The 27,479-nt window shown below is 35.3% G+C and overlaps 1 protein-coding gene across 8 annotated transcripts in view; it reads right to left on the reverse strand.

The window, feature by feature from the left end:
* tutl (immunoglobulin superfamily member turtle) overlaps positions 1 to 27,479 on the reverse strand; it is a 407,712-nt gene that overhangs the window by 37,765 nt on the left and 342,468 nt on the right. For 4 of the 8 annotated variants that reach the window (XM_089635588.1, XM_089635585.1, XM_089635582.1 and 1 more), the window contains exons 6-8: positions 13,411 to 13,565; positions 11,196 to 11,329; positions 5,710 to 5,992 (exon numbers count right to left, since the gene is read on the reverse strand). In XM_089635588.1, the coding sequence (XP_089491714.1) occupies positions 5,710 to 5,992; positions 11,196 to 11,329; positions 13,411 to 13,510 (517 nt within the window). In that variant the 5' untranslated portion in view covers positions 13,511 to 13,565. Of the gene's footprint in view, positions 1 to 5,709; positions 5,993 to 11,195; positions 11,330 to 13,410; positions 13,566 to 19,801; positions 20,042 to 20,453; positions 20,550 to 27,479 lie in introns of those variants that run through there. The other 4 variants (XM_089635590.1, XM_089635586.1, XM_089635583.1 and 1 more) reach the window with 3 other exon arrangements.

The raw sequence follows: 27,479 nt of genomic DNA on the forward strand, positions 1-27,479 counted from the left end.
CTAACAAAAAAATGTACAAAGAAGCGAAGTTAGCAGTCCACAATGGAATACTGGTACCTACCCTGATGTATGTAAGTGAGGCATGGAACTGGCAGAGAAAGGATGAAAGTAGATTGAATGCTTTTAAAATGAGATCCCTGAGGCATATGTGTGTAAAACCATGTATGATCGTGTAAGGAATGTGGAGATCCGCAAAGAGTGCAAGGCTGATGTAAGTGTAATGAGTAAGATTAAGAAATGGACGCTTAGATGGTTTGGGCATGTAGGGCGAATGAGTGAAGAAAGGAGTGAAAGAAGTGAAAGGAGGATATATGATGCAAACGCGAATGGTAGCAGAAGTCGGGGACGCCCGAGGAAGACATAGCACGATCAAGTGAATCAGATACTCGAGTCGGGCCATGTCAAGAGTCAGAATAATAGAAAAGTATGTATGATACGATTTATGAATGTGAAAGATGCAAGAAGTGTGTGCCAAGACCGAGTTGATTGTCGGTCCGTCCTCTCTGCCTACCCTTGCGGGGAAACAGCATGATGGTTGGTTAGTTTTTTTATTATTTGATTGAACTATAGTTACACACAGATAGACCAACAGATGAAATTAGTATGTTTGATTTCAGCGAATGTTGGAATTTACTGGTAAGTTTGGATTACAGGGCTTTTATAGCAACATGTATTCATCATTCAAATGTCAAACTGAAAACTGACAACGCGCTTATATAGAGGGGGAAAATTTCTAGTGCTCTTGTGGATGTGAAGGGTAAAGTCATGCCGAGAAATAAGAAGTAAGGGCGGAGAGCGATTTGTTTCCCGTGAACAGGACTAGGCCTTTAATAATGGGGTAGAATTTTATGGTTAGCGTCGAGGGGGGAAGATTGCCTCTCTCTCTCCTCCCGCCCTTCTATCTCTGCCAAACCTAGATTGGACCTAGGCTGGGCTAATCGATTGGGAAACAAATGGAGAAAAAATCTTCTTTAACGTATCTTAATAGGACATGCTCTGACTGTACGATAGTAACATACAATGTTGTTCCAAATAAATTATAGAAACTAAATTATCTTCAATTTTACTAATCGATTTATGCATTTTTTCGTGATCTCCATAAAAAGTTTATGCACCATTATATTACGGAGAAGATTAAAAAATTTAAGGGACATGTAAGTTTAAAAGGTCATGGAAGCAGTTTTATTATTTTGTTATATGCGTCAAAAGATAGTTGCTAAAATGTCTGCATGTAAGTTGTTGTGTTCGTACAAACAGGTCTGCAACTCGTCTTGGAAGGAGTTTATAAATAATTGGTTCTATTAGATTAATCAGGGATTTATTAATACTCTGCGAAATATAATGGTGACTCGATAGTCGACCTAACTAGAAGCTGGCTAGTTGGAATCTGAAACAGTAAGTTTCTCTGGGAGCCTTCCCACTGGCCCTGGCGACTACTGGCCACTGGCTCCATCTTGCGGACTTCCACGCAAGCTCTATGCACTGCCATCTGTGCGTGCATCTATGAAGCTCTTACTTCCCAACATAAGTGATGTTAAAAATGTCGATGGTCAATGCAGAATCGTTAAGCAGTTGAGTCGCTCTGTTGATTGGCGAATACTGAAAAAATTCTCACTTACGGAGCTTAAAAATGGGCATGGGATCCTCCTGTTAGGCACATATAAGTTAACCTCTTTCAATAAGTGGTTAAATATAGTTCCGGAGATAACCGGCGAAAAAAAACCTCATTGTAATATCATTGGCGAAGATGATATCAAAGACTCTCGATGTAATATGAAAAAGACACAGAAAATTAAAGATTTCAATTTCTGTGTTGTTTTATATTATCGTTGAGAGTTGTTGATCTTGGTCAGTGATTAAATATGATAATGAGATTTATAAGCTTCAAAAAGTTATCTATCTATGTATTTATATCGATAAGAGTGTCTGTAGCGGGCGGGCGAGGGGCGTGGCTTTGATTTTTATTAAAATATATATATATTTTTATTCCGAGATTAGTGAAATTTTTGCACACTTGACCTTCAAAGGAGAGGAAGGTCACTGTCTACATGGGATTTCGAAAAACCACCCCATCCCCTTTTCCCAACACGTAAAGCAGAATTTTGATTATTTTTTATGACATTTTGAACACTGGCGTTCAAAATAAGAGGAAAATTACCGTCTACATCTGATTTCAAAAAAATCGGCGTAAGCCCGAACTGCGTAAAACCCGGACAACGCCGGGAACTTAGCTAGACCCTAATAAAATTTATTATTCATTCTAGACTTATCAAAAAAGTCAAAAGATGTCCTATATAAATAAAACAAGATAAGACATATCCGAGATAGCATCTAGATTGTAAATATATTCGGGTAGAACTTTACAATCATACCAAAAAGATGGCTGCCATAAAAAAGATAAAATATTTAATAAATTACGAAATTTAATGAGGTGGCAATATCTCAGTTGGTAGAGCCAGTCCTGTAAGACTAGAGGACCCGGGTTCGAGTATCAGTTGCGCCGGTAAAATTTTATTTTCTGTGTCTCTCTGTTTCATATATTCATTGAGAGTTGTATTATATTTTCGTCAACGATTATTTTTTACATTGTATATTATTTATTGATTATTTTACAGTGAAATGTCTTAGCCAAAAAACTGAAGGAGCCCAAACACTCTAACGGTGAGCTCTGTAGTCAACAAATTTGCATAATTTTGCTGTTGACAGGAATGTAAAGGTCAACCTAACTACTTTCAGCATGTGCTGTTGATGTTGATCTGGTTGAAATAGATATCCATTTAATAGTAAAAAATAATTTATGACGATTTTGTTTGAAATTATATTTCATTCTAAAATAGCTGGCAAAGCCGGGTATTAAATATATAAAACATTAGTAAATCGATTTCTATCAAGTATTACTCTATTTAAATAATATAATAACTTTTCTAGTAGGTGTGCAACTTTTTGTAAATAGCGCACAAATTTTGAAAGAGATCGTAAATTTATGAAAAATATAAACTCCATTTGGGTGGTGATGATGCAATAAAAGGTACGGAAATCTCAGTCAATACACATTTACAAGCTTCATTATCAATACAAAAAGAAATTTACTGGAAATAAAGAAATATAACTGGTTCGCAAACGAAAAAGAAAAGACAAAAGGGCCAGAAAAGAAAAGAGGAAAAAATGTAAAACTGGAATGCGTTTAGTAGGACGGGAAAATTAGTAAAGATTATTTGAAAGGAAAACAGGAAATTAAAACGTTATTAATTAAGAAATGATTAATTGTGATTTTATTACAGTTCAGCATTCGCAAAATGTGCCTCTTGAAAGTGTTACACTGGCTGACTTCGCCTTTTAAAAAGAAATAATGAGACATATTGCAAAATAAAACGAAACCCCTGTTGAAATAGTTTGATCGTAGAGCAAAAAAAAAACTTCCATCAAAATGCTTCAAATTAAATTTAAAAGCTTCCATCCGAAACGCATTACCGTACAAAACTTTAAGCTGGCGTATGGAGGCTAAGTGAGCAATGGAAATGTAACGGGTTTGCGTGTGAAAAGATGATTAAAATACCTTCACGCATGTGTAAACTTCAATCGATCATACGTTAATACAACAGTTTGATTACACCCGAAAAAATTAAATAACACTGTTTAGATAGTAGTTTCATTGTTCTAGAATCTAGAGCCAATGTATAATTCACGGATCAATTAACACGGAAAACACAAGCAACACGAAGTCAACAGAACAGTCACATCATTAACTGCTTAATGTAGAGCGATTCAAAATCAAACACGTAAGCGAGATTAGACTAATTTACCGAACGAAACAAATAAATGAATCCAGCGTCAGCAAGAACTGTACAACCTACACAGAGCTATAATGACACCCCAATATTCGTGAATATGGAACAGACATAAGCCTTATAGGTTACTGGTTAGTATTCTCGCCACTTGTCTATGAAATTACAAATGTATGCCCTATAAAGGGAACAGAGTCGATGAAATTCTAATGAAAATTTGACATCTTTAAGTGGGTGAAAACTAACAAGAACTGAAATGATATAATCCCGTATTTATGAAATTGTAAAACATCAAAATGATAACAGATATTTAATATCAAAACATTGTTTTGTGATTATTCCAAATCCCAATGCTATGTTCAAATTGTTGTTACCTTTGTTACTCCCTTCCTAAAAGTCTTGCATGAGAAGAACAGAAAAAAGAAGACCTAAGCCAAAGATATTTAATTTTTACTAACACAAATATGTAATTCGTAACACTGTAGTCGTTGATAGTGCATCTTATCTCGCTACTCGGATAATTACTCTCACGAAAACGCCATTAAATCGTTTTAAATTGCATCCCTAAATTCAATATTATCGTGTTGTAGAAAAATAACATTACATGTGATTGTATGAGGTGTACACCTATAAACTCATATGGTAAAGCTTTCATTCAAATCTCCTCGTACTTTAACACGATTGAATGAACTTAATTTTTTATTTATATACAGTAGTCCCCTTTTAAAAGCCATTTGAAATAAAACAATCGATGAAAGCAATTTTCGGGAAAAGCTATAAACCTTAAGTTTTTTTAGTAAAGATTTTTCGTTATGCATAACTTGTTCTGAAAAAGAAGTAAATCGGAATACAATTCAGTGATCAGTTCGACTGTGTCCTACCTTCCGGGCTAACGACCACTTCTGGAACATTTCAATGGATTCATGAACAGAACGGATCGTACCATTTCGGAGTATAGTCATTTTTTGGAATACAGAATTGTATTCTGCCGAAATGCCTACTAAAAACCACTGTATCTATTAGATGACAGTTGCTGTTTCAAAAGCCGTTAAAGGCAACGACCTTAAAATAAAATAAATAGCAATCACGTAAACAAATTCAGAATGGAACTTAACAAACACTGGCAAACAAGTGTTGAGAAGAAGGGAGATAATATAAAATAAAAATACACAAAGATAAAGTAAAGCCAGAAAGCAAAAACTGTGAATAAAAAATGCTAATTTCTGTTGTGAATACTTCTCCCTGTCTACTGTCTATGTGTAACTCTGGTTAAATAAACTCGGATTCGTTTTATTAAATGTGTCATTTTAAAAATTGCTAATTTCTGTTGTGAATACTTCTCTCTGTCTACTGTCTATGTGTAACTCTGGTTAAATAAACTCGGATTCGTTTTATTAAATGTGTCATTTTAAAAATTGTTAATTTCTGTTGTGAATACTTCTCTCTGTCTACTGTCTATGTGTAACTCTGGTTAAATAAACTCGGATTCGTTTTATTATAAGTGTCATTTTAAAAATTGGTAATTTCTGTTGTGAATACTTCTCTCTATTTACTGTCTATGTGTAACTCTGGTTAAATAAACTCGGATTCGTTTTATTAAATGTATCATTTTAAAAATTGCTAATTTCTGTTGTGAACACTTCTCTCTGTCTACTGTTTATGTGTAACTCTGGTTAAATAAACTCGGATTCGTTTTATTATAAGTGTCATTTTAAAAATTGGAAATCATTGTGTCAAGAATTCAGACAAGTACATACTTACAATTTAATATTTTAATTGAAACTCAGATATAAATTGATACGATGTTGTTTATATTTTTTCGTAATCGTTCTGCAGCAATAATAGTCCTTGTTCACAAGCACTATACCTATGCATATTTACCAAAATAAGAGTTGGAAGTTTAGGAATATGTAATAAGACTTACCTAAGTTGACGTATATGATGTCCTCCGGTGTGACCGAGAATCTGGGCGGCGCGTGCACGTCCAGGTGGAACCAGGTCCCGTTCTTGTGTGAGTTGGGCGAGCGGTTGAGGAACACCACCTTGCACTCGTACCAGCCCTGGTCCGACTCGCGGATGCCCGTGAGGTTGAGGGAGGCCGCTCCGTAGGGGGAGTCGTGTGCCACGCGCGACACGCGACCCTCGTAGCCCTCGCCGCTGTGCGTGGGGTACGATTCGTACCAGATGTATATCGGGATCTCTTGACCCTACACGTGGAAAGTCAGCGTTAGTCCCGGCAAGCGAAAGGGTCATACAACTTCCAGAGGGTTAAATCAGTCTGCAAAATATCTTTAAAACAGGCAAAGTGACCTTCAGTCTATACTGTGTACAAACGGTGAACTGTCTCGATGAGAGATGGAAGGATAATGCTCATAGATGTCTCTATCTTCTTCTAACAATCGGATTGCAATCTTAAGAGCACATGTGTCAGGTGGGAATGCTGTCCGTGTTCTACCGGTATTTTAATGGAGGAAGCTCCAAGGAATTCGCAACATAGATCCCCTCGGCATAGGTGCATAGTCGGGAAACACGTCAAACGCGCGCCCAACATTTGTAAACGATTGACATTTTTCGCATGAGAGGGGTCGCTTCTACGATTTGTTTTGTGTTCAACAGCTCGGTTATGGAACGATTTGCGGCCTCTGTGTTTCCTTTCACCTATAACATGAGTCTGTTTAGACTCATGTTTACTCTTTCTCTCTTAAATATTACTCTACACACAGCGTCCCCAAAGATGGCATAGGAAATTATGTTCGGTAAGGTTTAAGAATTACTGGATACGCTTAGTACGAATACGTCAAACAAGAAATATAATGAAATTTTTAATTTTGATTGACATACAATGTAACTTTAATGCATATTTTACCATCTCGCCCGGCGTAAATAATGGTATTTTATAGTAATTAAATTCAATCAAAGTATTATTTAAAAAATATTCGTATTAACCACTCGAGCGATTGGTGTCACACATATACGAGTATATTCACCATTTTATTTCATCAATAGCAATTCTCAAAATATTAATATGAAAACATATGAAACTGCTTACTGTGGTTTTAAGCCAATGAATCCACCTAGATTTCGCCGTTTATTCCATATTTTTAGGTTCTATGAATATGGCACAAAATTACAAACGATCGCTCAAAACGTTTCGCAAACTTAGCATAATATGCCAAAATTCGCTGCAGTAGTAAGCATGTCCACCAACTCTAAAATAATACCCTATTTTCCTCAGGGCCTCCTGTGTGGAGTTAATATAAAAAGATACCTTGGAGAGTCCGTGAAGCCGATAGATCGATTCACACGCTTGCCGATTTAGACAAGAACGATTCATGGAAACGATCCGTTTCCAAGTTGTCATGCAGCCGATATCAACTCTATTGCAAGGCATAGCTGTCTCACCAAATCCGTTCCAGATTCTGCATCGAGTTTTGTCTTGCAATCAGAAAATTCTGAGAATTTGAATCACTGTGTCTGTTTTAAATAATGTACTAGTCAAATTTAAAAAATGATTTTATTAAAATAAGCTATGTTTAAACATAGTTTTACCTTATAGATTAAACTGATATTCATGCTTTCATGTCACGGCGGGTTTACACTGTTAACATTATGAAATCTATTAACGTAATTAAAAGAAGTCAAAACAGCATTTGAAATTACCAAAGCCAAATAATAAAACTTATCAGAATATAAACCATATTTTTTAGATTGATGTAATTTTTTGGGGTAAATGCACAGAAAATTGGACACGCTTAATCCACACATTTTATTTTAAAAACACTTGGAATCAAAGATAATAATGAGAAGTAAGTATTTAAATTTCCGAAGATGGAAAATAATGCATTTTCGTAAAAAAAACGGATAATTCGACGTCTTTTCTTCACTTCGTGTTTTAAATAATATTATTACAATAGTTTTTTAGGCTAGTCTTGGATATATTAACACTGCCTACATATTATCTTTGTCTATTATCTATGCCCAGATTGTCTTTGCTTCTGAACTTGTTCCTGTCAAGCACTTGCTAAACGATTGTCAATAAGAATGGTTTATTTATTAAACTCGATACAATTATAATCGTATTCTTATTTCACCACAATATAACAGCTAGTTTTTATTTTATGTTATTAAACCCAAACTAACAACATGAGAACTGATTTCAGGAACACTGGTTCTTAATTTGGTTTAAATAAGAGAAGAAAAAAAAAACTAACCTTAAAACATTGGCAGGCCAGCGAGTGAACCATCGATTTTAATTTTAACGAAATATTTACTTCTCATTATTGGCTAACTGATACAAAGTGTTTTTAAAATAAGATGTGTTTATTAAGTTATTGATCTCACCCAAACAATTTCACCCAAGTGAGTAATTTATTTGTGTGTTATACTTACAAATAATGTCGTCTACTTTATCTGTTCAGCATGTTTATAAAAGACATTTCAAACCGATTTCAGCTGCACTAGAATAACAGCACGTAATGCGCTAACAAATAATGCAGATGGTGTTCGGTTGATGTGAAGTTTGTTTGATGAGCTCCACAAAGCAACGGTTTTGTTCAATCAAATTCAAACCAAACGAAACCATAATGTACATAAGAATAGATATATCTCATGGGCTTTGGTAAACTCACAGGCCGTTGACTTCTACAATAGACATGGCTTCCGAATTCAGAGCGCATCATAAAACACTCATGCGATATTTCACAACACCGATATTCGTAAACAATAAACATTTGAAATATGCTTGTACGCTTCGTGATAGGTATGCAGTCAGTTTACAGGTTACCCAATGTCTAAAAGCATTAGATAGGACGGTAACAAATACATAAAATTTACATAATTATGGTAAAGAAACGATCAAATATTTACATGGTAAAATCGTATAATACCGTAAAATTGAATTTAATAGTGTGTTCATAGTTTGTCTCAAGAATATCCATTGCATTTCAACACTGTAGAGATACGATAAAAGTTGATACTAATATGCGAGCTATTTTGTAATTATTTGATGAGTCATTATAATTATTTAATAAAAATACTCATTAATATGTGGTTAAGAAGATCGATTCAAAAGGGCGAGTTTGAAACTTTCTCGCAGAAGTATATTAGAGCGAAACTAAATTGCAACTTGTGTCATAACGTCATTAAATAGTATCTACCCACCTTCGCTATTTCACTTGATTTTTCGTGAATGACTGTAAGAATGGGTTGTTTCACAGAATTGTTCAAATTCTCTGAAACAACCCGTCCTTAATCTTGGAAGTGGAAATTAATCCGCTTCCCGACATCCGATCGAAATAGACTCGGCAGATAGATTCCTTGTCGATGACAATGCATTCTATCAATTACGTGGCAATTACGTATACACACACAGACATATGCGCATTTATTAGCTATCTGTGACATTAGAGCAGTTAATATACGTAATAAATGTCGGTTTTATTCAATCGAGCTCGGTTGGTAGACTTGTCAACTCCAGTTCCTGGGTAGGATGGTTTAACCTCACACAGATGTATTAAAGAAAAACTTTTTTACGGGTTGATTTTTTAAAAATAATTTTCAATTGATACTCGTTTTTATAAAAAAAGTTTGGGCAGATACTAAAATATATCATTTTAGAAATTTGAAGTGTTGTAAAAAATAGTATATTTGAAGAAATGCTTAAACGTATATTTTTAATTTGTTACGATTTTGCAGTACAAATGAAAACTGAAATGTTTTATTCCTTTCATTGAAGAGTCTACACAGATTTTGGTTTATGTATTCTTGTGTATGTTTTTGATACAGTTGAATTTTGTAACGTGAGAAAAGTAAAGAACATGCATATAAGATTGATAAAGTTAGTAATTAGATAATAATGGCTACATAACAATACTGAGAGTATAATAATCTTTAAGCGAAGCATTCACGCTTATATCATAATAATTTGCAATCCGAAAACATTCATCTTCGAGCACAGAAAGATAATTTATTCATTGTACTCGTAATTACTTTTTTCATAATGAATAGAGACATTTCGTGCTAGAAATAGAAGGTCGAAGAGGTGGAATAATTAACCTTTTGCATACAATATTAACATTGTGTAATATTTTACTTAATAAAGCATTCGTGTTGTTAACTGAAACCGTCACATCAAAGCGTTAAATCAAATAAACGCGTACTAAAAATAGCAAGTTCTGAATGAATATAAATAAAACAATGTAGCAAAAAGTTATAATAATTTTATAAGGGTTTAAGAAAACATCTATGGAAGTGACAAGTTTGATGCACAGCCTGATAAAAAAAAAGAACTTACATGGTGCAAAGGTAAAATAATTGATATCAGAATGAACATATACAATGAATGAACATATACAGAATGTACATAAAATTGAAATACTGGAATGATATATCGTAATAAAAATATTTGCTAATGTAGATAATTATTTGTTTAAATACGTACAATGAAGTAAAAGCAATACTAAAACTATAACATGCATCTAGCAATGGTTCTACATCAACTCGCGCTTGGATTTGGACTTGTGGTTTCAAACATTAAGAGCAAGTTACCAAGTTTTTCTCAGAAGCCAAAAATTGGCAATGAGCAGTCAGAAGAAACCAAAGAAGTGCCAAAACCAGGAACAAGTCCGCCACAGGAAGAGAGGAACAGACAGATCACCGCTTAGAGACCAGACGTGTAAAGGGAAAATCATCCAAAATAACGTGATCAGAAGCTGGATCTCATGTGCTTGACATAACAGATTAAAAACTTTATGTACAAGAAAAAGGTGCAATTTGTATATTCGGAATGTAATGTTTAAAATATAGAATAGGTGTTGTTAGTCTGCGATAAAGGGAAAGAATAAATGTTCCGGAGATTCACGATGAAGTCTGCTGCTCTCTTAAAGACACGTTTTGATCGGCCGTTTCACTGTGGTGGTTTTGTGGCATTCAACAGAATTACTTAAGTTAGGATTACATATTAGATATCTCCGAGGTACACTATGTTACTTGTCGATGAAAAGATTGGCACTGCTGGTGGATTCCAAAGGTCGCTTAAATTGGTAATCAAACGAGCTAGAATCGTAAAGCTGAAGCAAGTAGGTAGTTTCAAGATGAATGGTTTCATTCAATGAACTCATAATTCGTTTAAAAATATCCAGCTACATAAATCACAAATAAGCCACCTGAGAAATTTTCTAGGCACCAGAACAAAGACTTGTACAGTGTTCAATCTTTCAAAGTACAAAATACAATAGAAAAAGTCCTTTTGCACTGAGTGCATACGTTACTGGTACTGGTCGTAGGCTCCTCCGCCGGGTACCCGAGTACCCGAGGTTCGTAGGGCTAGACGCTGTGACTAAACAGACAACAGGGTTGGTTAGGTGTGTGGACAGAGAAGGTTTAACAATGTCGTCATGGGGTGGTTCGTACCGTATCGCCTACCTTCTTCTCCCACTGCAGCACGTACGGAACGGGGTGGTCCCCTGGAAACTCCACGTGGCAGTTGAACACGACGCTCTCACCCAGTATGGCGGTGATGTGCACCGCATCTTGGAAGCAATACACTGCGGAAAGAGAAACACAATACAATTACTTTTCAATAAAATTACATCTAGCCCGAAGGACCAAATTTTTACGGTAGGAACATGATTTGTAAGCCACAAGTTCTCCAGCAGGACCTTGTTGTAGATGGGGAGAAACTTTGCCATGAGAGATAACCTCCTTGTAGAATGATCTAAAACCCCATCATATTTAAAACATACCTAGATGTAATCGAATTTAATGCTCTAAATAATATTAATAAACACCCCTAAGAGCAATTCATGGTTGAACTATTAAGTCAACATATTAATGCATGTAATTAGTAGAGTGATATTTTGAACGCCAGGAAGCAATATGATAATGTATAGTTAATGTTTGAGAGGTTCCCAAAGAATTAAATTGAAAACTGCAACACTGTCGAGTACCTATCTGATGCATCGCCAATGGTTTTTCGTGAAGAAAACTTTTTTTACTGGCCGAAGTCGTGAAATTTTTAACTAAATGAATGGGTCAATAATGAAATTATGAACAAACTTCCAATAATCATCCTAGAAATAGAAGTAAAGATTTAACTTCTACAGGTGTCTCCAATAATTATTGGTGCGGTACATGAATGCTGCAGACTTCCACAATAGTTGTAGATAAATTAGCCTCCATCTGAGAACTTCCGAGTTGTACTTATTATCAGCTACTAGCTCCATAAGCGATAAACTTTGTCGTTGTAAGTTATGAGCCGAAACGATCTGCACTTCCTCCCCCGGAGCCTCGTTCATTTGCAGGCTTTTATACCGCAAAACCTTCGGAAGCTCGCATACGTAAACACCAAGATAAAGTAATAAATTTACAAGTTCCAGTGGAGCAGTTGTTGTTACTATATCAAAGGAAGTTACTCGTTCGTAAATTTAGAAATAATTAAAGGAGCGAGGAAGCGGGTGGATAAATAAATATTCATTACCCTTAAGAACAGTGCAAGGTTAAACGGAACGTACGCGGCTAGTAAAATAGTTAACCTCCAAATAATATAGGGCACCCGGATGGAGGTAATTGTGCATACTCGTCTTCATTATGAGCGCTAATCCCGGGGCACATATTCCGGATTAACTTATAAATAGGACCGGATTAAATTACATTATTAATATAAATCACAACTTCAACGGGAGGTGGAGGTACGTTAGTTCAGTAATGGATGTACATACGTACATTCAGATATATGTAGAGGTTTGGATGTATATAATACGAATAAACAACTCCATAGGGAATCGGCGTATCTCCTACATGGGCATACTTTAGTCGGTACAACAGCTATAAAATTTACCACTTTCTTTAGAATATACGAAAAGTGGTTATTAAAGAGAAAATGATATTTCAGATACAGTAAAGAGACGAGTTAAGGGAATCCTAAAGGACTGGGTGATAAAATACGCAAGTGGAGAACGGGAGATACCAAAAACCAATAAACTAAATAATACGTTAATAAAAATAGTCAAACAGGAGAAAAACACTACAGAAACGATATATACGACACGATGGATGTGAAGTTGAGAAGAAAGTAACTTCGTTTACCAAAGGAAATAGATCTTGCTTTAACTAAGCCGGGGACAGGCGGACAGGCCCGAGCACCGCGCGCCCTTACCTCTGCTCCCATGTCAACGCAGTGCGCACCGGTTCATCGCCACATAGCCTCGCATAGAATCTTGGGAAGTAGGGACTAGAAAGACTCACCTGGAGTGTAGAAAGAGAGCAGCAGTAGCGGCAGCAGAAGGAGGGTCAGCGGCGGCCGAGCCGGGGACAGGCGGACAGGCCCGAGCACCGCGCTCCCCATACCTCTGCTCTCATGTCGACGCTGTGCTCACCGTTTCATCGTCACATAGCCTCGCCTAGAATCTTGAGACGTAGGGAGTGGAGAGACTTACCTCGAGTGTAGAAAGGGAGCAGCAGTAGCGGCAGCAGCAGGAGGGTCAGCGGCGGCCGAGCCGGGGACAGGCAGACAGGCCCGAGCACCGCGCGCCCCATACTTCTGATCCCATGTCAACGCAGTGCGCACCGGTTCATCGCCACATAGCCTCGCCTAGAATCTTGGGAAGTAGGGACTAGAAAGACTCACCTGGAGTGTAGAAAGGGAGCAGCAGTAGCGGCAGCAGCAGGAGGGTCAGCGGCGGCCGAGCCGGGGACAGGCGGACAGGCCCGAGCACCGCGCGCCCCATACCTCTGCTCCCATGTCAACGCCGTGCGCACCGCTTCATCGCCACATCGCCTCGCCTGAAACAACCGATACAACATAATTTATTAGTTTCATACCATATTCAATCTGCAACTCCGGAACCTACTTCGCACTCTAACACTCCATATTGTGTAAATGTTATAAAATTCTCCGTCTTGACTAATGAAGACATGGTTCATCAGAAGAACATGGGCAGAGAAAATATATCGACTATTTTTATACTTAGTCTATTAATCACATTAAATCCCTTTATTGCTCCAGGATTGGGGTAAAAACTCGGGAGGTCATAAAATAGTAGTAGACAGCGAGTTATTTTTTTAAATTGCTGGGGATTTTGTTCTTTTTACAGCCAGTGGCAGTTTTCTCTAATCAGCAATTGTGTAGTGAACTCTCAAAGAAATAATATAATGGTGGAAAATATTTGCTTGTATTATAAAAATATTACTACAGTGTGAACAGCACGCCACTTAAAAAAAATCACCAATAGAAACAACGGCCCTTGTGTGCGAATCTTGGAACGCACATGTGAAGCTAAAAAACCTATGGAATATTTCATACAACATAAATACGGTTTAGAACGGTGCCGGAACGTGCGTCACAGCCAAGATTCACTCTTCTGGTGCGCAGCGACTATTCATTTTTTTTTCTTCTCTGTGTTTTTTCTATCTCACTCTATGAATGCTTTTAATATTGTTTTGAAACACTTAATTCATGGTGGAATTCTATTTTAGCATGAATTTTTTCATATTATTATTTTTGTTCATAAAAAGAAATAAATATTTTTACAGGCTTTAAACTTGTTGATGTTTCACATAATACCCACCTCTCCACACCAACTTTTGAAATTACGTAAATGTGTATATTGGGATGAAGAAGAAAAGCTGCACAGAGAAAGCCGAAATTCTATTCTTTTTAAATCGATTTAATGTTGAACTACAAATTATTAATACAAATAATTCATTAATGATTAAAACCGCGAACCGCTACTGGTTACAGAAGAAGAAACGAAAGAAAGGGTAAACATTTGAAAGACTCAATCAGTAATAAAAGCTTTTAAATTCAAAATTACTTTAACAAGCACGTATGTTTCTATTGTGGGCGTGGTCGTTTGTGCAAACTAAAGTTCACCATTTATTACAATTTTTTAGTTTTCATAAACCCAATAATATCAATTTTCATAATGTTTTTTTTAGAAATTATAGACGTTTAGCTGTTAAGGGAGTAAAAGTAAATCCACGCCTCGTTCTAGCGGATAAATAGTTCAGTTCGTATTCTGGAAAGAATTCAGTTCCTCTAGATAAATCACATATTTCCCGTTCCCACGATTAGTATTCCCATCACAAGTAACACAGAGCCTCGCAAAAGATCGCAGGGAGAGAGAATGAAACGTAATAGAATAGTTCCGTGCTCCTAGAGAGCCAGAAATGCTGGAAGGAAATGTGCCATCTATTTAAAGACGACAGAAAACTCAAGACTGGTCACTATCCAAGAACTAAAAATAAGTCAAAATTGGCGAAAAACTAAATTATTGGGTATCTTTTGGGATAGTAGGTAACTTCACAATTTGACTAAAGGAAACGAAGCTTACGAGATAACTCATTTAATTGGATTTTTTTTCTATTGCCTAATGTTATATTGGTGTATAACCGTCTTACGGAGAACATAAAATAAATAAATATTTATCATACTATCATTGAAGAAGAACATAATACTAATAAATCAAAAAGAAACATGAAACAGAACAAGAACCAGAAAAGAAAAGATAACGGTCTCAACTGGGAATCGAACCCAGGATCTCTGTGCATCTTTGGGACAGCATTTCAATATCAGAGCATTCACTAAAACTGTATTTTAAGTGTGACACAATTAATTATGTTAAATATAATACAGGTTCTCCAATAAGAGGTGTTATTTTGATATTCGAAGAAAAATGTCATTTTTTAATAAAAATGATAGAAGTTTATTTCACTATAAAGAAGAAGGTATGCCGTTAATAGTGAAAAATAACATCAGTCACCACGACCAGACCACCACGACCACGTCTACAGGACCATAATTATCCTTTTCATGAAATTTTCCATAGCCAAATCGCAAAGTGGCTGCCTTATGTCCTCGATAGCCTCACGAATTCCATCTTTGAGGTCTTGAATCGACGCTGGGCTGTTGGCGTAGACCTTCTCTTTCACGTGGCCCCAAAGTCGCAAGGTGTTAAATCACAAGATCTCGGTGGAATTGTGATCACCTTTTCGAGAGATAACATGGTCCGGAAACTTTTACAGTAAAAGATCAATGGTTTCGTTGCTTGTGTGGCTCGTAGCGCCGTCTTGTTGAAATTAAACGTTGTCCAGATCAATACCATCCGATTCCGGCCATAAAAATCATTAATCATCTCTCGATAGCTTTTTGAATATCAAAATAACACCTCTTATTGGAAAACCCTGTATATATAAAGGTATAAGATCACTAATCTTCAAATGATCCCCTTGAAAAGGGTACTTACAAAAGAGGATAGAAAACTATTTTACAGCGGAAATATTTTTATTAAAAAACTAGCTGAAGGCGGCGTTGCCAGGGCCTTATGCAGAGTCTTCCGAAATCAGGTGAAGACAGTAATCATCCTCTAATTTTGAACGTTAAGTTGAAAAATTTCATTAAGAAATATCGAAATTCTGCTCTAAGGGATAGGAAGAGGGGATGGAGGCGTAGAGCTATACAATTAGAGGAGCTATTGCGTACTATTATCTTATACCGAAACGTGTTCCTCTATTAGAACGCGATAAGCGGTGCGCGAAGACCGGATTCGGTAGTTTTAGTAAGAGCGTTGGAGGTCAATTAGAGGTAAAAAAGTGGAACCCATTTTTTCGCTTCATGTCTCATCTAAATATAATACAATACTGGATGGAGGTGATTTTTGAAATCTCATGTAGACAGTAGCAACTTTCCCATTGTTTGAAGGTCAAATGTTCAAAATTTCATCAATATCAGAATAAAGCAGTAGATTTGAAGATTCAATTTGTCCTACGCTCATGCGGTTCGATGTTTATGGTGTTCGACTTTGCTGAATTAAATTCAAAGTAAAACGATAGCATAATTTCCAGAAAATTTATGGAGCATCGTCACATGGGGTAACGATATGAAGCATTGAAGTATGTACCTCCGCCGGCGGCCAAGTAACTATAAATATCCATTCTTTAACCCCCTGCAAATAGCGTACGTTCTCGTACAGGGTGCACCTTGCACAAGGGTGGGCACTGCTCGGTGCTTTATAGTTATACTATGGAGGTAGGCATTATTGAAATGAACACCTCCGGAGCTCTAGGCTAATGACTGAGGGAGATGATCTACATATTGCACATGGATTTTTAATGAGGCTACAGGGAGCATGTTACGCATACTTCTTACACCATATTGTTATATTGTGGTGAAATAAGAATACGATTATAATAGTATTGAGTTTAATAAATAAACCATTCTTATTGATAATCGTTTAATAAGTACTTGACAGGAACAAGTTCAGGAGCAAAGACAATCTGGGCATAGATAATGGACAAAGATAATATGTAGGCAGTGTTACTATATCTAACAGATATTATCATAATCCGTCCGCGAGGAGACTAATCGGAACACGCATTACATTACATAGTATAACCATGACATCATAATACATTACATAATATAACCATGGCATCATAATATACCTAAATACACGCACGTGATTAGATGCAATTTTTAAATCATCAATAATATCGTCTAATAATCTAAGTTTAAAATATTAATACATTTAAAACAATAATTAGTAAGATAAAATGGTGTCGTTTATCTGAGTAAATTACATATAGTAAGGCTTTTTTACATTAACTCCATACTGCAGGCCTTGGTGAAAATAATTTCTCTCGGGGCCTATGTCATATTTGGGGATGCTATGTGGAGGGTATTTTTGAGGAAAGGAAGAAGTGACCACGGGTCTTGAAAAGACTTATCTTGAAGGAGGGAGGAAACACACAAGGTGATTGATGATCTTGCAGGAGGGCGGCAAATCGTTGTACAGCCGAGTTGTAGAAACGACAAGTTGTCATGTGACAAATGTCAGCTGTGTACAAATGTTGAGCGTGCGTTTGGCGCGTGACTAGGTCGAAGGGAACTACATAGGTCATCTGGATAAATGATACAATAAATGTGAAATTACAGTGCAATATTGGAAGAGCTTAAATTTTTAAGCAGAAAACGATCCATAGGAATATTCTGTTTTATGATTATTGCAGCCTAGGACAAGAATGCAAGCGGATAGGTCAAGAATATTGAACATGGCCGCCAAATAATACAGAATTTTCAATTACCTTTATTAGTACTGTAAATAACTATATTTAGAAATTTATGGACTTATAAGTAGAATTGTATAAAAGTGTCTCAAAGAAAAGAAGTGAAAATTTGGAATTCAAGTTTCAACGCTCGGATTTTAAATGTACATACTCAAGTCTCCACTTGCAAAAAATGTGTAAAAAATCATATTTGAAAATCCCAACAGAACTGTTAGGCTGCAACATGAGGGGCTCTCAGCAGCACTTCGCATACGGAATGATAGGCTCCAAGGGGTCCCCAGGGGGCACAAGGCGCAGGCCTCCTCGAGCGGAGCTTACGTGGAGATCCGCCCCTCTGCTACAAAACGGGGCTATTTGTCTGCCAAGGGCGGGAATGTAATATTAAACAAGGGATGAATTCATGAAGTAATGATTTTTTATCTAACCTACTCGCAAGTTGTAGCGAGACGGGAGATAGAGGATAGCGGGTAGGCAGCAGGGAGGGAGCGATATAGTCTCAGGGCATTGGCATGTGCGTAATCACGGACACAAAATACAGCCATGTGATAGAGCAGGAATTTTCATAAGGAAAAATGCAGACAAGATTTCCAAAAATAACAAGATTTTATATTTTGAATTATCTAAGCTAACAAATTGCTAATATATTTCTCCAAGAGGAGGCAGAGAGAGGATGGAGCGTCATATGATTCTGTTTTAGCACACAACCGCGCTTTATTCGCATTTACACTTTTAAAATGTGAATATCGCTCACGAGCCCAACCATGTGGGGACAGTGGGACAATATTGGAGAAGGATATTAGGAATAGGTAGGGAAGTATCTGGCTATTCAGATCTAGTCACCAAACATGGTTAAAGCCATTACAATCAATGTTCAGATTGTGATTGCCGTCTTTACAAGGGTGATCTACTTAAAAATCTACCATTATGAAGAGTACCGAAAACATAAAAAAACACATACGTAAATGAATAAAATTACTTTTTAAAATTAAAATTACGAACTCGCAACCTTATGATTTGTAACCAAGGATCTTACCGGTCGGCTACGAGGGTTGTCTTAACTCGTCTGTTATTCTGACTTTTGATACAACCCAACTCGAGAAATAGATTTTCTTGATCGTGTCATGACTTCTTGTGACATCCCTGACTTCTTCTATCCACAAAGAATGTAATTTTAAAAAAAACTTAGATTTTTAGTATAAAAAAAATAAGTGCCATATTGTCTAATCATATAATTAATAATTACAACATTGCAGATTTTAAACATTACGTCTTGTCGCAATCAATTTCGAAATTCTATTAAACCAGAATATTATTACAAACCTACATTTGTATGGTGCTATAAGGATTGCCTGAGCGCTAGGAGCCCGGGATATTGTAAGATTTACAAAACTACAATTTGTACCTAATTATGTAATAATATCTTAAAAAATAAAATATAACTAACGTAAACAATATAACGAGCTATTTATATAAATTTTAAGTACCATGAACATATGATTTCTAGAAGTTCGTCACGAGACAATATATATATAAATGAATACATCAAATCAATGTTATAATAACCCCATTCCCATTAGTGATAGCAATTTAAATATACAACTATTAAAATAATTTCATTGGGAAAAATGATTATATGGACGACTCCCGAATTTGTGCCAAAGTCCCGATCCGCACGTATCTAGAAATGGCGGTATATGGATCGAATTGACGGTTCAAGAAAATATTTTATTTTAATAATGAAAAATGTAAAACTAACTCCTCGAATATTATAATAACACTTCGTTACTCCCATTTTAGACATAGACATTTTAAGGAAAGATTTTTTTAAATTTTCAATTAAAAATAAAGATTTGTATCAAATGAGCAATGCATTAAAAAAAACAGTATTAAGTTTCTTTTTAAAATATATGTTGATGATTATTTACATAATGTGGTTTACAATTTGTAAGTCTAACCTTTTATTTTCAGTCAGGTTTCAGCTGCTTAATCTGGGATTTTGGAATTCCCGAATGGTCATGGCCTTCTATTCAAGGTCTTAGTCACCTTTCCATCAATATTTTTTCTGGAACCCTCCTTCTCACTTCCTGGTCATGCAGATACACTTCACCGCGGCTAATTGACTAATTTATTAAAAATACTAATCACTTTCACATCTTATAATTATAATTCATGTTGTGTCAATCTGAAAAAAGTCACTGAAATTACAATCTAAGATCACTTATAAACCTAACCAACTAGATAATTTGACATTTTGAGAGCGAGATTATAAAATTTTATTCGATGTGTAATATAATATGTTTTTATAAATGTGGTTTATTGATTCTGAAAGTTAGCGTAATATTTTGTTAAATTTTCAACGTGTAATGGTTTCACTGCACAACACTTTTCACAAAAAGCTTGATTCTAACACTCGAAAGTAACTTGTTTTCAGCAAACAGCGATGGCCAGATTGACGTGAAATGTGAATTCCACGAGCGCGATGTTATAAGGGCTTATCAAAGAAATGAAAATAGATTTTGATAAGGAGGAATAGGTTGAAAAAGCGTGGGGACATGAGTCAACCCGCAGAAGGTGTATTGCGAATGCATTGCGCTATGCGCTTATTACGGATTTTCCATTGCGGAGATTTTCAAAAGTGGAATAAATTCAAAATAGGAATGTTGTGTGTGGCGCACGGATCGGGTATATCTGGGAGTGTCGGCGGCGTGCGGGCCAGTCGCGCTGGGTGACTCGGGCTCGGCGGCCGGGGGCGCGGGGAGAGTGCGCGCGCTGCGGGGGCGGGGGCGGCAGGTGCGAGCCGCGGTGGGCGTGGCGCCGCCGCTGCCCGGGTCCGCGCCCCACAGCCTATTGATCGCGCCCGTGCGCGCGCACCCACCCATACACCCTACCAACCGACAGCCAGACCGTGCCGTTTACAAAATCAGACCCGAGGAGAAATCCCTTACCGACGCTGAATAAAGCGTCCGACAGTAATACTAAGGCGTTGAACTTTTTACAAAATGGTTCGACTGATTTTCTTCGAGCTTTTCCGGCGACTCTTACGTCGTAACAAAAAGGGATAATACGACAAATGCGAGTTCTTTGCGCGGCCATATTAGAGAATGCGATCTTTTTGTCAGTCCTGGAGCCTTTGGCGAGTTAAGAAGCTTAGTTCCCGTAGTGCGGGTCATGTTGAACTATTGGATTAGAATAAATAAAGAGTCAACATTCTACCCCTTTCGGTCTGGTGGAAAGTTTTGTTTACCTTGTGTCGTCATATTTTTGTAGTTCGAATACCGCATGAAATCAAACAAGCCATGATAGTAATATCGGGACTTCGGTCGGTACAGAAAGCTTATACATTAAAGAAAATTGATATAAAAAACCTTTTGAAGCCACAAGAATGCTAGGTCACTTATTGGTGCTTTGCTTACCATTTTTATATTTATTTGGATATACCTTCAACTTCAAAGATAGAATCTAAAAAAAATGATTTGCACTTTTTTGGATCAAGGTCAAAGCGAGTGTCTATCGTACAAGAATATATAAAGTTCATTACATTTGGATAGTGAAATCATCTCTTGGGGGTGGTTAGTGGAAATCTAAAGTAGACAAAGTTAATGAAGAATATTCAGATTGCATGTAGGATGAATGCTTAAGGTTGGGTCCATACAATGATTTTTTGTTTGTTTTTAAATAGTTGTTAATTAAATTGAACATCTTTCTGAAGATTTAGTAATGCAAGCCAGAGTATATAGCAAGTCGGAGGTCTTACGTTCTAATCCCGGCGTGCGCAAGTAAATTTTATTTGATTTTTTGTGTTATTTCACAATTTACTCACTAAAAATAATATATAGTATATTTGCGGCACGTTCCAGAGTGAAAGATACCTTCAGTATCTCCCCGTGTTAGACCATAATTCAGAATTGAAACGTTGCTTAAAAAAGTTTGGCCATGTTTGGTGACCAGATGTGGATAGCTAGGTATTTCCCCACCTTCCTCTTTCCCATAACCTTTCACTCCTCAAAACATATCCCAATTGGGGATATAGTCTTTTCGACTCGAGACGGTTATCAACAGTTCATATAATAAAAACGAAAGCTATTAGAAATTTTGTATATAAAAAAGTGTTTGTAACAAAATACACCTTGACAGCATTAAGAAAAAAATACTTTGACTGAAAATCTATTTAATTTTTTCGTAGGAAGCAATCACTTTGTGGTTAGACATTATATATTAAATCAAATAAAACACTTTGTTTATTAACCACGACTTTTTATTATTACATCTACCGGTTTCGCTACAGTCGAGCTTCATCAGGATGTGAAATATAACTTATATTTAAGATCCTGATGAAGCTCGACTGTAGCGAAACCGGTAGATGTAATAATAAAAAGTCGTGGTTAATAAACAAAGTGTTTTATTTGATTTAATCTATTTAATTTTATTTAGATTTTTGATTTCACGTTATGTAAATATAACTATGGTTTGCTATGTATAATGCGAACTTTTTTAATATACACTATATGACAACAACGAGCAATGAAGCTTTGAAATATTCTTAGGAAATAAAACCACTAAATTAAATAATTAATTTATAAATTAAAAACATAAAATTATTTTATTGTATGAGTAAGGGGTATATCACCACCATCTTGATAGCTTATCAATGGGATAATATATATAATTAAATGTACAAATAAGTGGCATTTTCGCCAAAGTTTGTACATTGCGATGTTGTCATATCCCAAGATTTCGATTGGTTTTTTCATAGTTAAGTATCGTAGAATATTGGAAAATTATATATTTTTTACATGCAAATTTATTAATTTACTTTATTTAGTCAACTACAACTTATAACTGTGAGTATATATTTTTAATAAGTAATTTAGATAAAAAAAGAAGTGCGTTTATACCGTGGTCCATTTCTACGCTCGAATAAACAAAGTCAGATATCGTATTTAATTTTAGGCATGTAAGATTACTTTCATTGTGTTTTAAATAGCTTGCATAAAATATTTTTGAAAAAAATATAGTTTTTATATAAATTTAAATCAAAATTGAAAAAAATCAAGTATGACCATTCTGGTAAAGAATTATTTAGTTCCGTTCCAAGACCATATTTATTTATTTTTAAATCTTTTTTAAGGGCTTTTACAAAAGGAATATAGTTAAGGAAAATCATATAGAATTATATTTCGATTAAATTTTTTTAAATTTTTATATTAACTCCACACAGGAGGCCCTGAAGAAAATAATTTCCCTCAGGGCCTATGTCATCTTTGGGGATGCTGTGTGGAGGGATAATAAAGATAAAAATAATAATATATTCCCATATATAGCAACTATTCATAGGTTCAACTGCCAAATAGTGAACTAAGACTTTATAAATAAATAAATCGTAAATCGAAAATATGGATAAGATATCAAGGAATTTTTATATACCCCATTAGTAATTAAGTGTTAGAAAGGTTTCCTTCTAAAATAATATGTGTTTGTCCATTGATCAAGCCAGAAATTTTCCTCCGGGTCAAGTGGACGACACTTTCATACCGCAATGGTGAAAGACTCATTCAGCATTGAAACATGACTTGAAATGTCTTTAGCCGTGTTTGATGACCAGCATGGTATGTCCCCCCAACCTTCCTCTTCACCATACGTGTCCTGTACCCGATACAACATACCCCCATTGGGGATGCCATAGTCTCACTGGCTCCAGACGGTCGAAATCAGTTGGGACTCTTGTACGATATTCATACAAAAAATCAAAAAACATGCTGGCAGATGAAAACAATTCATCGAAAAATAACTGACCATAAACGTATAAAGCCGAGAACGAAAGCTATTTATTCAATAAGTACCCTACAAAAGGATAACAATAATTAAAATTTGCATTTTAATAACACAAATGTTCAACGAGGCTTTAAAATAATCCTTTCGCTCACTTAATCCACTGTTTATACTGGCCCTAGGATTGCAATTCAATTAAGGAGCATGCAATATTTACGTTTGTGGAATAATCAATCGATAATATAATTAACAACGGTTTAAATACGTCACTAATAATAGAATCAAAGAGCACATGAGTATCTCATAGAACTGAGATCACAACCCGTACACAGTTTCAATAATTTATTTTTATTTTTATTTATTTATTTGCGAGAACCTGTGAGAAATCACGGGATAATATAATTGTAGGATTATTTTACTTTATAATTGTCATTTATGTATCCATGTTTACAAATGTCTAATTTATTATAACTTGCATACATTATACATTTTCTTTTGATTAATATATCTCCTACAATCCAGCTTGAATCTATCAATTGATGCAAACTTTATAGTTTCCGGCACCACATTATTATATTGAATTCCATTGTATAGTAAACTATTTTCTGTATTGGCTTTATCTTTTTTGTAGCCTAATTTCATTACACGTTCTTGGGTTGTGTCTGGGAATGTCCTTGTTGCATATAATTTATTTTTGAAAAGTATTTTGGTAACGGGTTGTTTATTATTTTATGTATAAATATCATCTCGTGCGTAAATAGCATCTGTTTCACTGTTGCCTAAATTAGTTCCTTTAACATTTTAGTATTTTTGAATATCCATTTCACCTAAGTATTATTCTCAATGCTCATTTTGGAAAATTTGTAACTTATTTTTTTTCTGTCGTTACATAAGAAAATAATCCAAAGCAGTAATTAAAATGTGGAGCAATAATGGATTTTTGAAGTTGAAACTATTAACAAAAATATATTTGCCAAATTTAACATTAAAATTATTAACATTGCCTTTCAAAAACTATTATAACGATTGAACGAAATTTGAAAATGAAAAAGTCTGAAAGGAAAAAAAAAGAGTATGGTTGTGATTGTGGTTCGAAAAAGTAAGTAGGTACTTAAGTGAAATTTAAGGATTCTTTTCAAGAGCTGATTCCTTAAAGTTTTCTTTTAAACATTCGTTAGGCCGCGGGCTTGGCAAAAATATGAAAAATGACCGCGATAATGTGAAAATATTCCACCAAAAAGGAAAATAAAAAGCTGTTTAATGTCAACGGCAGAAAATTCACACGGCATAAGGTGAAAGCTTTTAACCGACTTTCTATAGTAACTAGGCGGTTACAACTACCTACTACTTCGACGTTGAAAAAATCTCGAGACTCGGCCTCATCCCGCCCGAATACAATCCCAGCCGAAGACACCTTACAACAACAAAAATAACATTTTTTTATCACGTAAAAGTGTCATCCACTGAACGAGATTTTTTTACAGGGTGGCGTTGTTTTGCATGTTTGCAGTGCGGTGTTTGTTAGTTATTCAAGTCTTGAGAGGAAACGCGGCAAGAATGGCCACTCGAGAAGTCTTGCAAATAATCGTGTTTACATTAGCCGCTATCAGATGTCGTTAGTTTCGCCTTGGGGGAGGGGTGGCGGGTGGTAAAGTGACGGTGGCGGGGTGTGAGGGTTGAGGGGACACCTGAGGTTGGTAAGAAAATTTGTGCAACTAAGGAATACAAATGTAGAGGCACTGACGTATTGATGTTCTAGTAACAAGGTGAATTGAATATAAAAAGTAATTGGCCTTCTACGCAATGAAATATTATTCACAACATACTCACTCACACATAAATTGTTTAGCGATTTGAGGTGATTTTCTCACGAAAACGGCGCTATATAAATAATCAAACATTATTATTCTTAGAACTTACAATATGGATTTGTTTAGTTGTTACAAAGACTAGTTACCATTCCATTTATTATCAAAACTAGAATAAAGAAGAAATATGTTCGAACAATTTTTTTAATAAAAATCATCAAGAACGGTGTTATGCTGACAATTTCTACCTTCTAGAAAACATTAATTTCCACTGTCCAGTAAAAAACACACAATCAAACAAACTATTCCACATCCCACACTCAAAAATTACACACAACATATATTTTTAAGAAGGACGTGCACAAAATACAATAACATCTTTTCGGGACCTGATATTTTCCATCTATCCTCAATTTACTAAAATTAAAAAAACTATTTCAAAAAGTGATTATTACGAACCCTCCCCGTTTCCTCCTCATTTTCATCCCATTTTTCTATATTTATCTTTTACATGTTAACACTATTTTATTATGTATGTATCATTTTAATATATTTTAATTTTACATTACCTATTTATAAATAAAATTATATCTGTTTTTTTTGCAAGGTTATTTTTTTATATCAATTTTTAATCTTTTTTCTTTAATCATTTATGTATTTTTTGTACATAACACGTACCTTACGCGGAAACTTTACTAGTTCGCGCAACCATGTATCACGTAATTTTTAAATTGAAATAAATTTGTTTCATCAATAAACTAAAATTAATATAAATTTTAAAAAAAAACATGGAAAACAGGTTTTCTAAGTAAGTCAAAGTAAAATTATTGAGTAAATTATGTGACATTGATTCTATTAATCTACTAACGACGCGTGATAGAAAATTACACAACTCCGACTTGTCAACCACAGTTTACTATTAGTCTTGATATGACCCGACTCAAACATTTCATTAGCCTCACCACTCACCATACCCATACCTCACCGGGAAATCCCTAACGTTCACTAATCGTAAGCAGATCAGTATGGTATTTAATTTCAGTTAATTTTCTGTCGATTCTACCACACTTCAATGGATCAGGGTAAGAAAGCTTCCTAGTTCCTACAACAAAATCCCACTCTCATTCAAAAATCACAGCAATATTTTAACATTTAAATATCAAGTAAAATTTAGATTCAAAACATAGGGAGATAAGAAATAGAAAATATACTGACACCAAATACAGAACCATTCAACTGCACTAAAAATCACAATATAATACATATAAAATATTTTAGGAAAAACACTACATAATATATTTTTAATTATCACTATTAAATTATTTTTGTAGATCAATATGAATATTATCGTAAACACGATGTTTGACCATCTATATAAATAAAAATTATATTAAGTTTTTCGGAATAACTTTATTGAGTAAAACCTCAAATTGTAATATTTAAATATTGAAGACAATATTAGTGATTTAAAAAAAAATAAGATAGGTTTATCTAAAAGACGCTGTCTGGATTGCATTTAGTTCGGGTTGAATCTTGCGATCATACATAAAGATAGTTGCCAATAAAAATGTGCGGTGAAAAAATGAAGACAATGTTGGTAGTTCTTATTCGAAGTATGATACAGTTAAAAGTGACCGAGTAGGATAGGGTCCCATTAGCGCAGTTGGTAGAGCATTGTCCCGGAAAGACAAGGGTCCTGGGTTCGAGTCCCAGATGTGACCGTTTCCTTTTCTGATTTTTCTGTTTCAGATTTTCGTTTAAAAATCACTAATATTGTCTTCAATATTTAAATAAAAATTATATGTTCGTTTTTTCAAAATCATAAATCTCCAAAAGTTCTTCACCGATTGCTTTGAAATTTTGACAGAATTTTGTATTTGAATACCCTTGTGTTTTATATACCTATATCAAATAGATGTCACCTGTGACAGGTAAAGACATGTTTTTTTTTAAATGACGCCTTTTGGACAAACATTTTTTTTTAAATAGCGTCATCTGTTTGATGCAAAAGAAACACGCCATGAACCTACCGGGACTGGCGTATCTACCAATGAAG

Source organism: Hesperophylax consimilis, chromosome 9 (genome assembly GCF_061612785.1).
Source record: "Hesperophylax consimilis isolate HC1 chromosome 9, BYU_Hcon_1.0, whole genome shotgun sequence".
NCBI classification, from domain to species: Eukaryota; Metazoa; Arthropoda; class Insecta; order Trichoptera; family Limnephilidae; genus Hesperophylax; species Hesperophylax consimilis.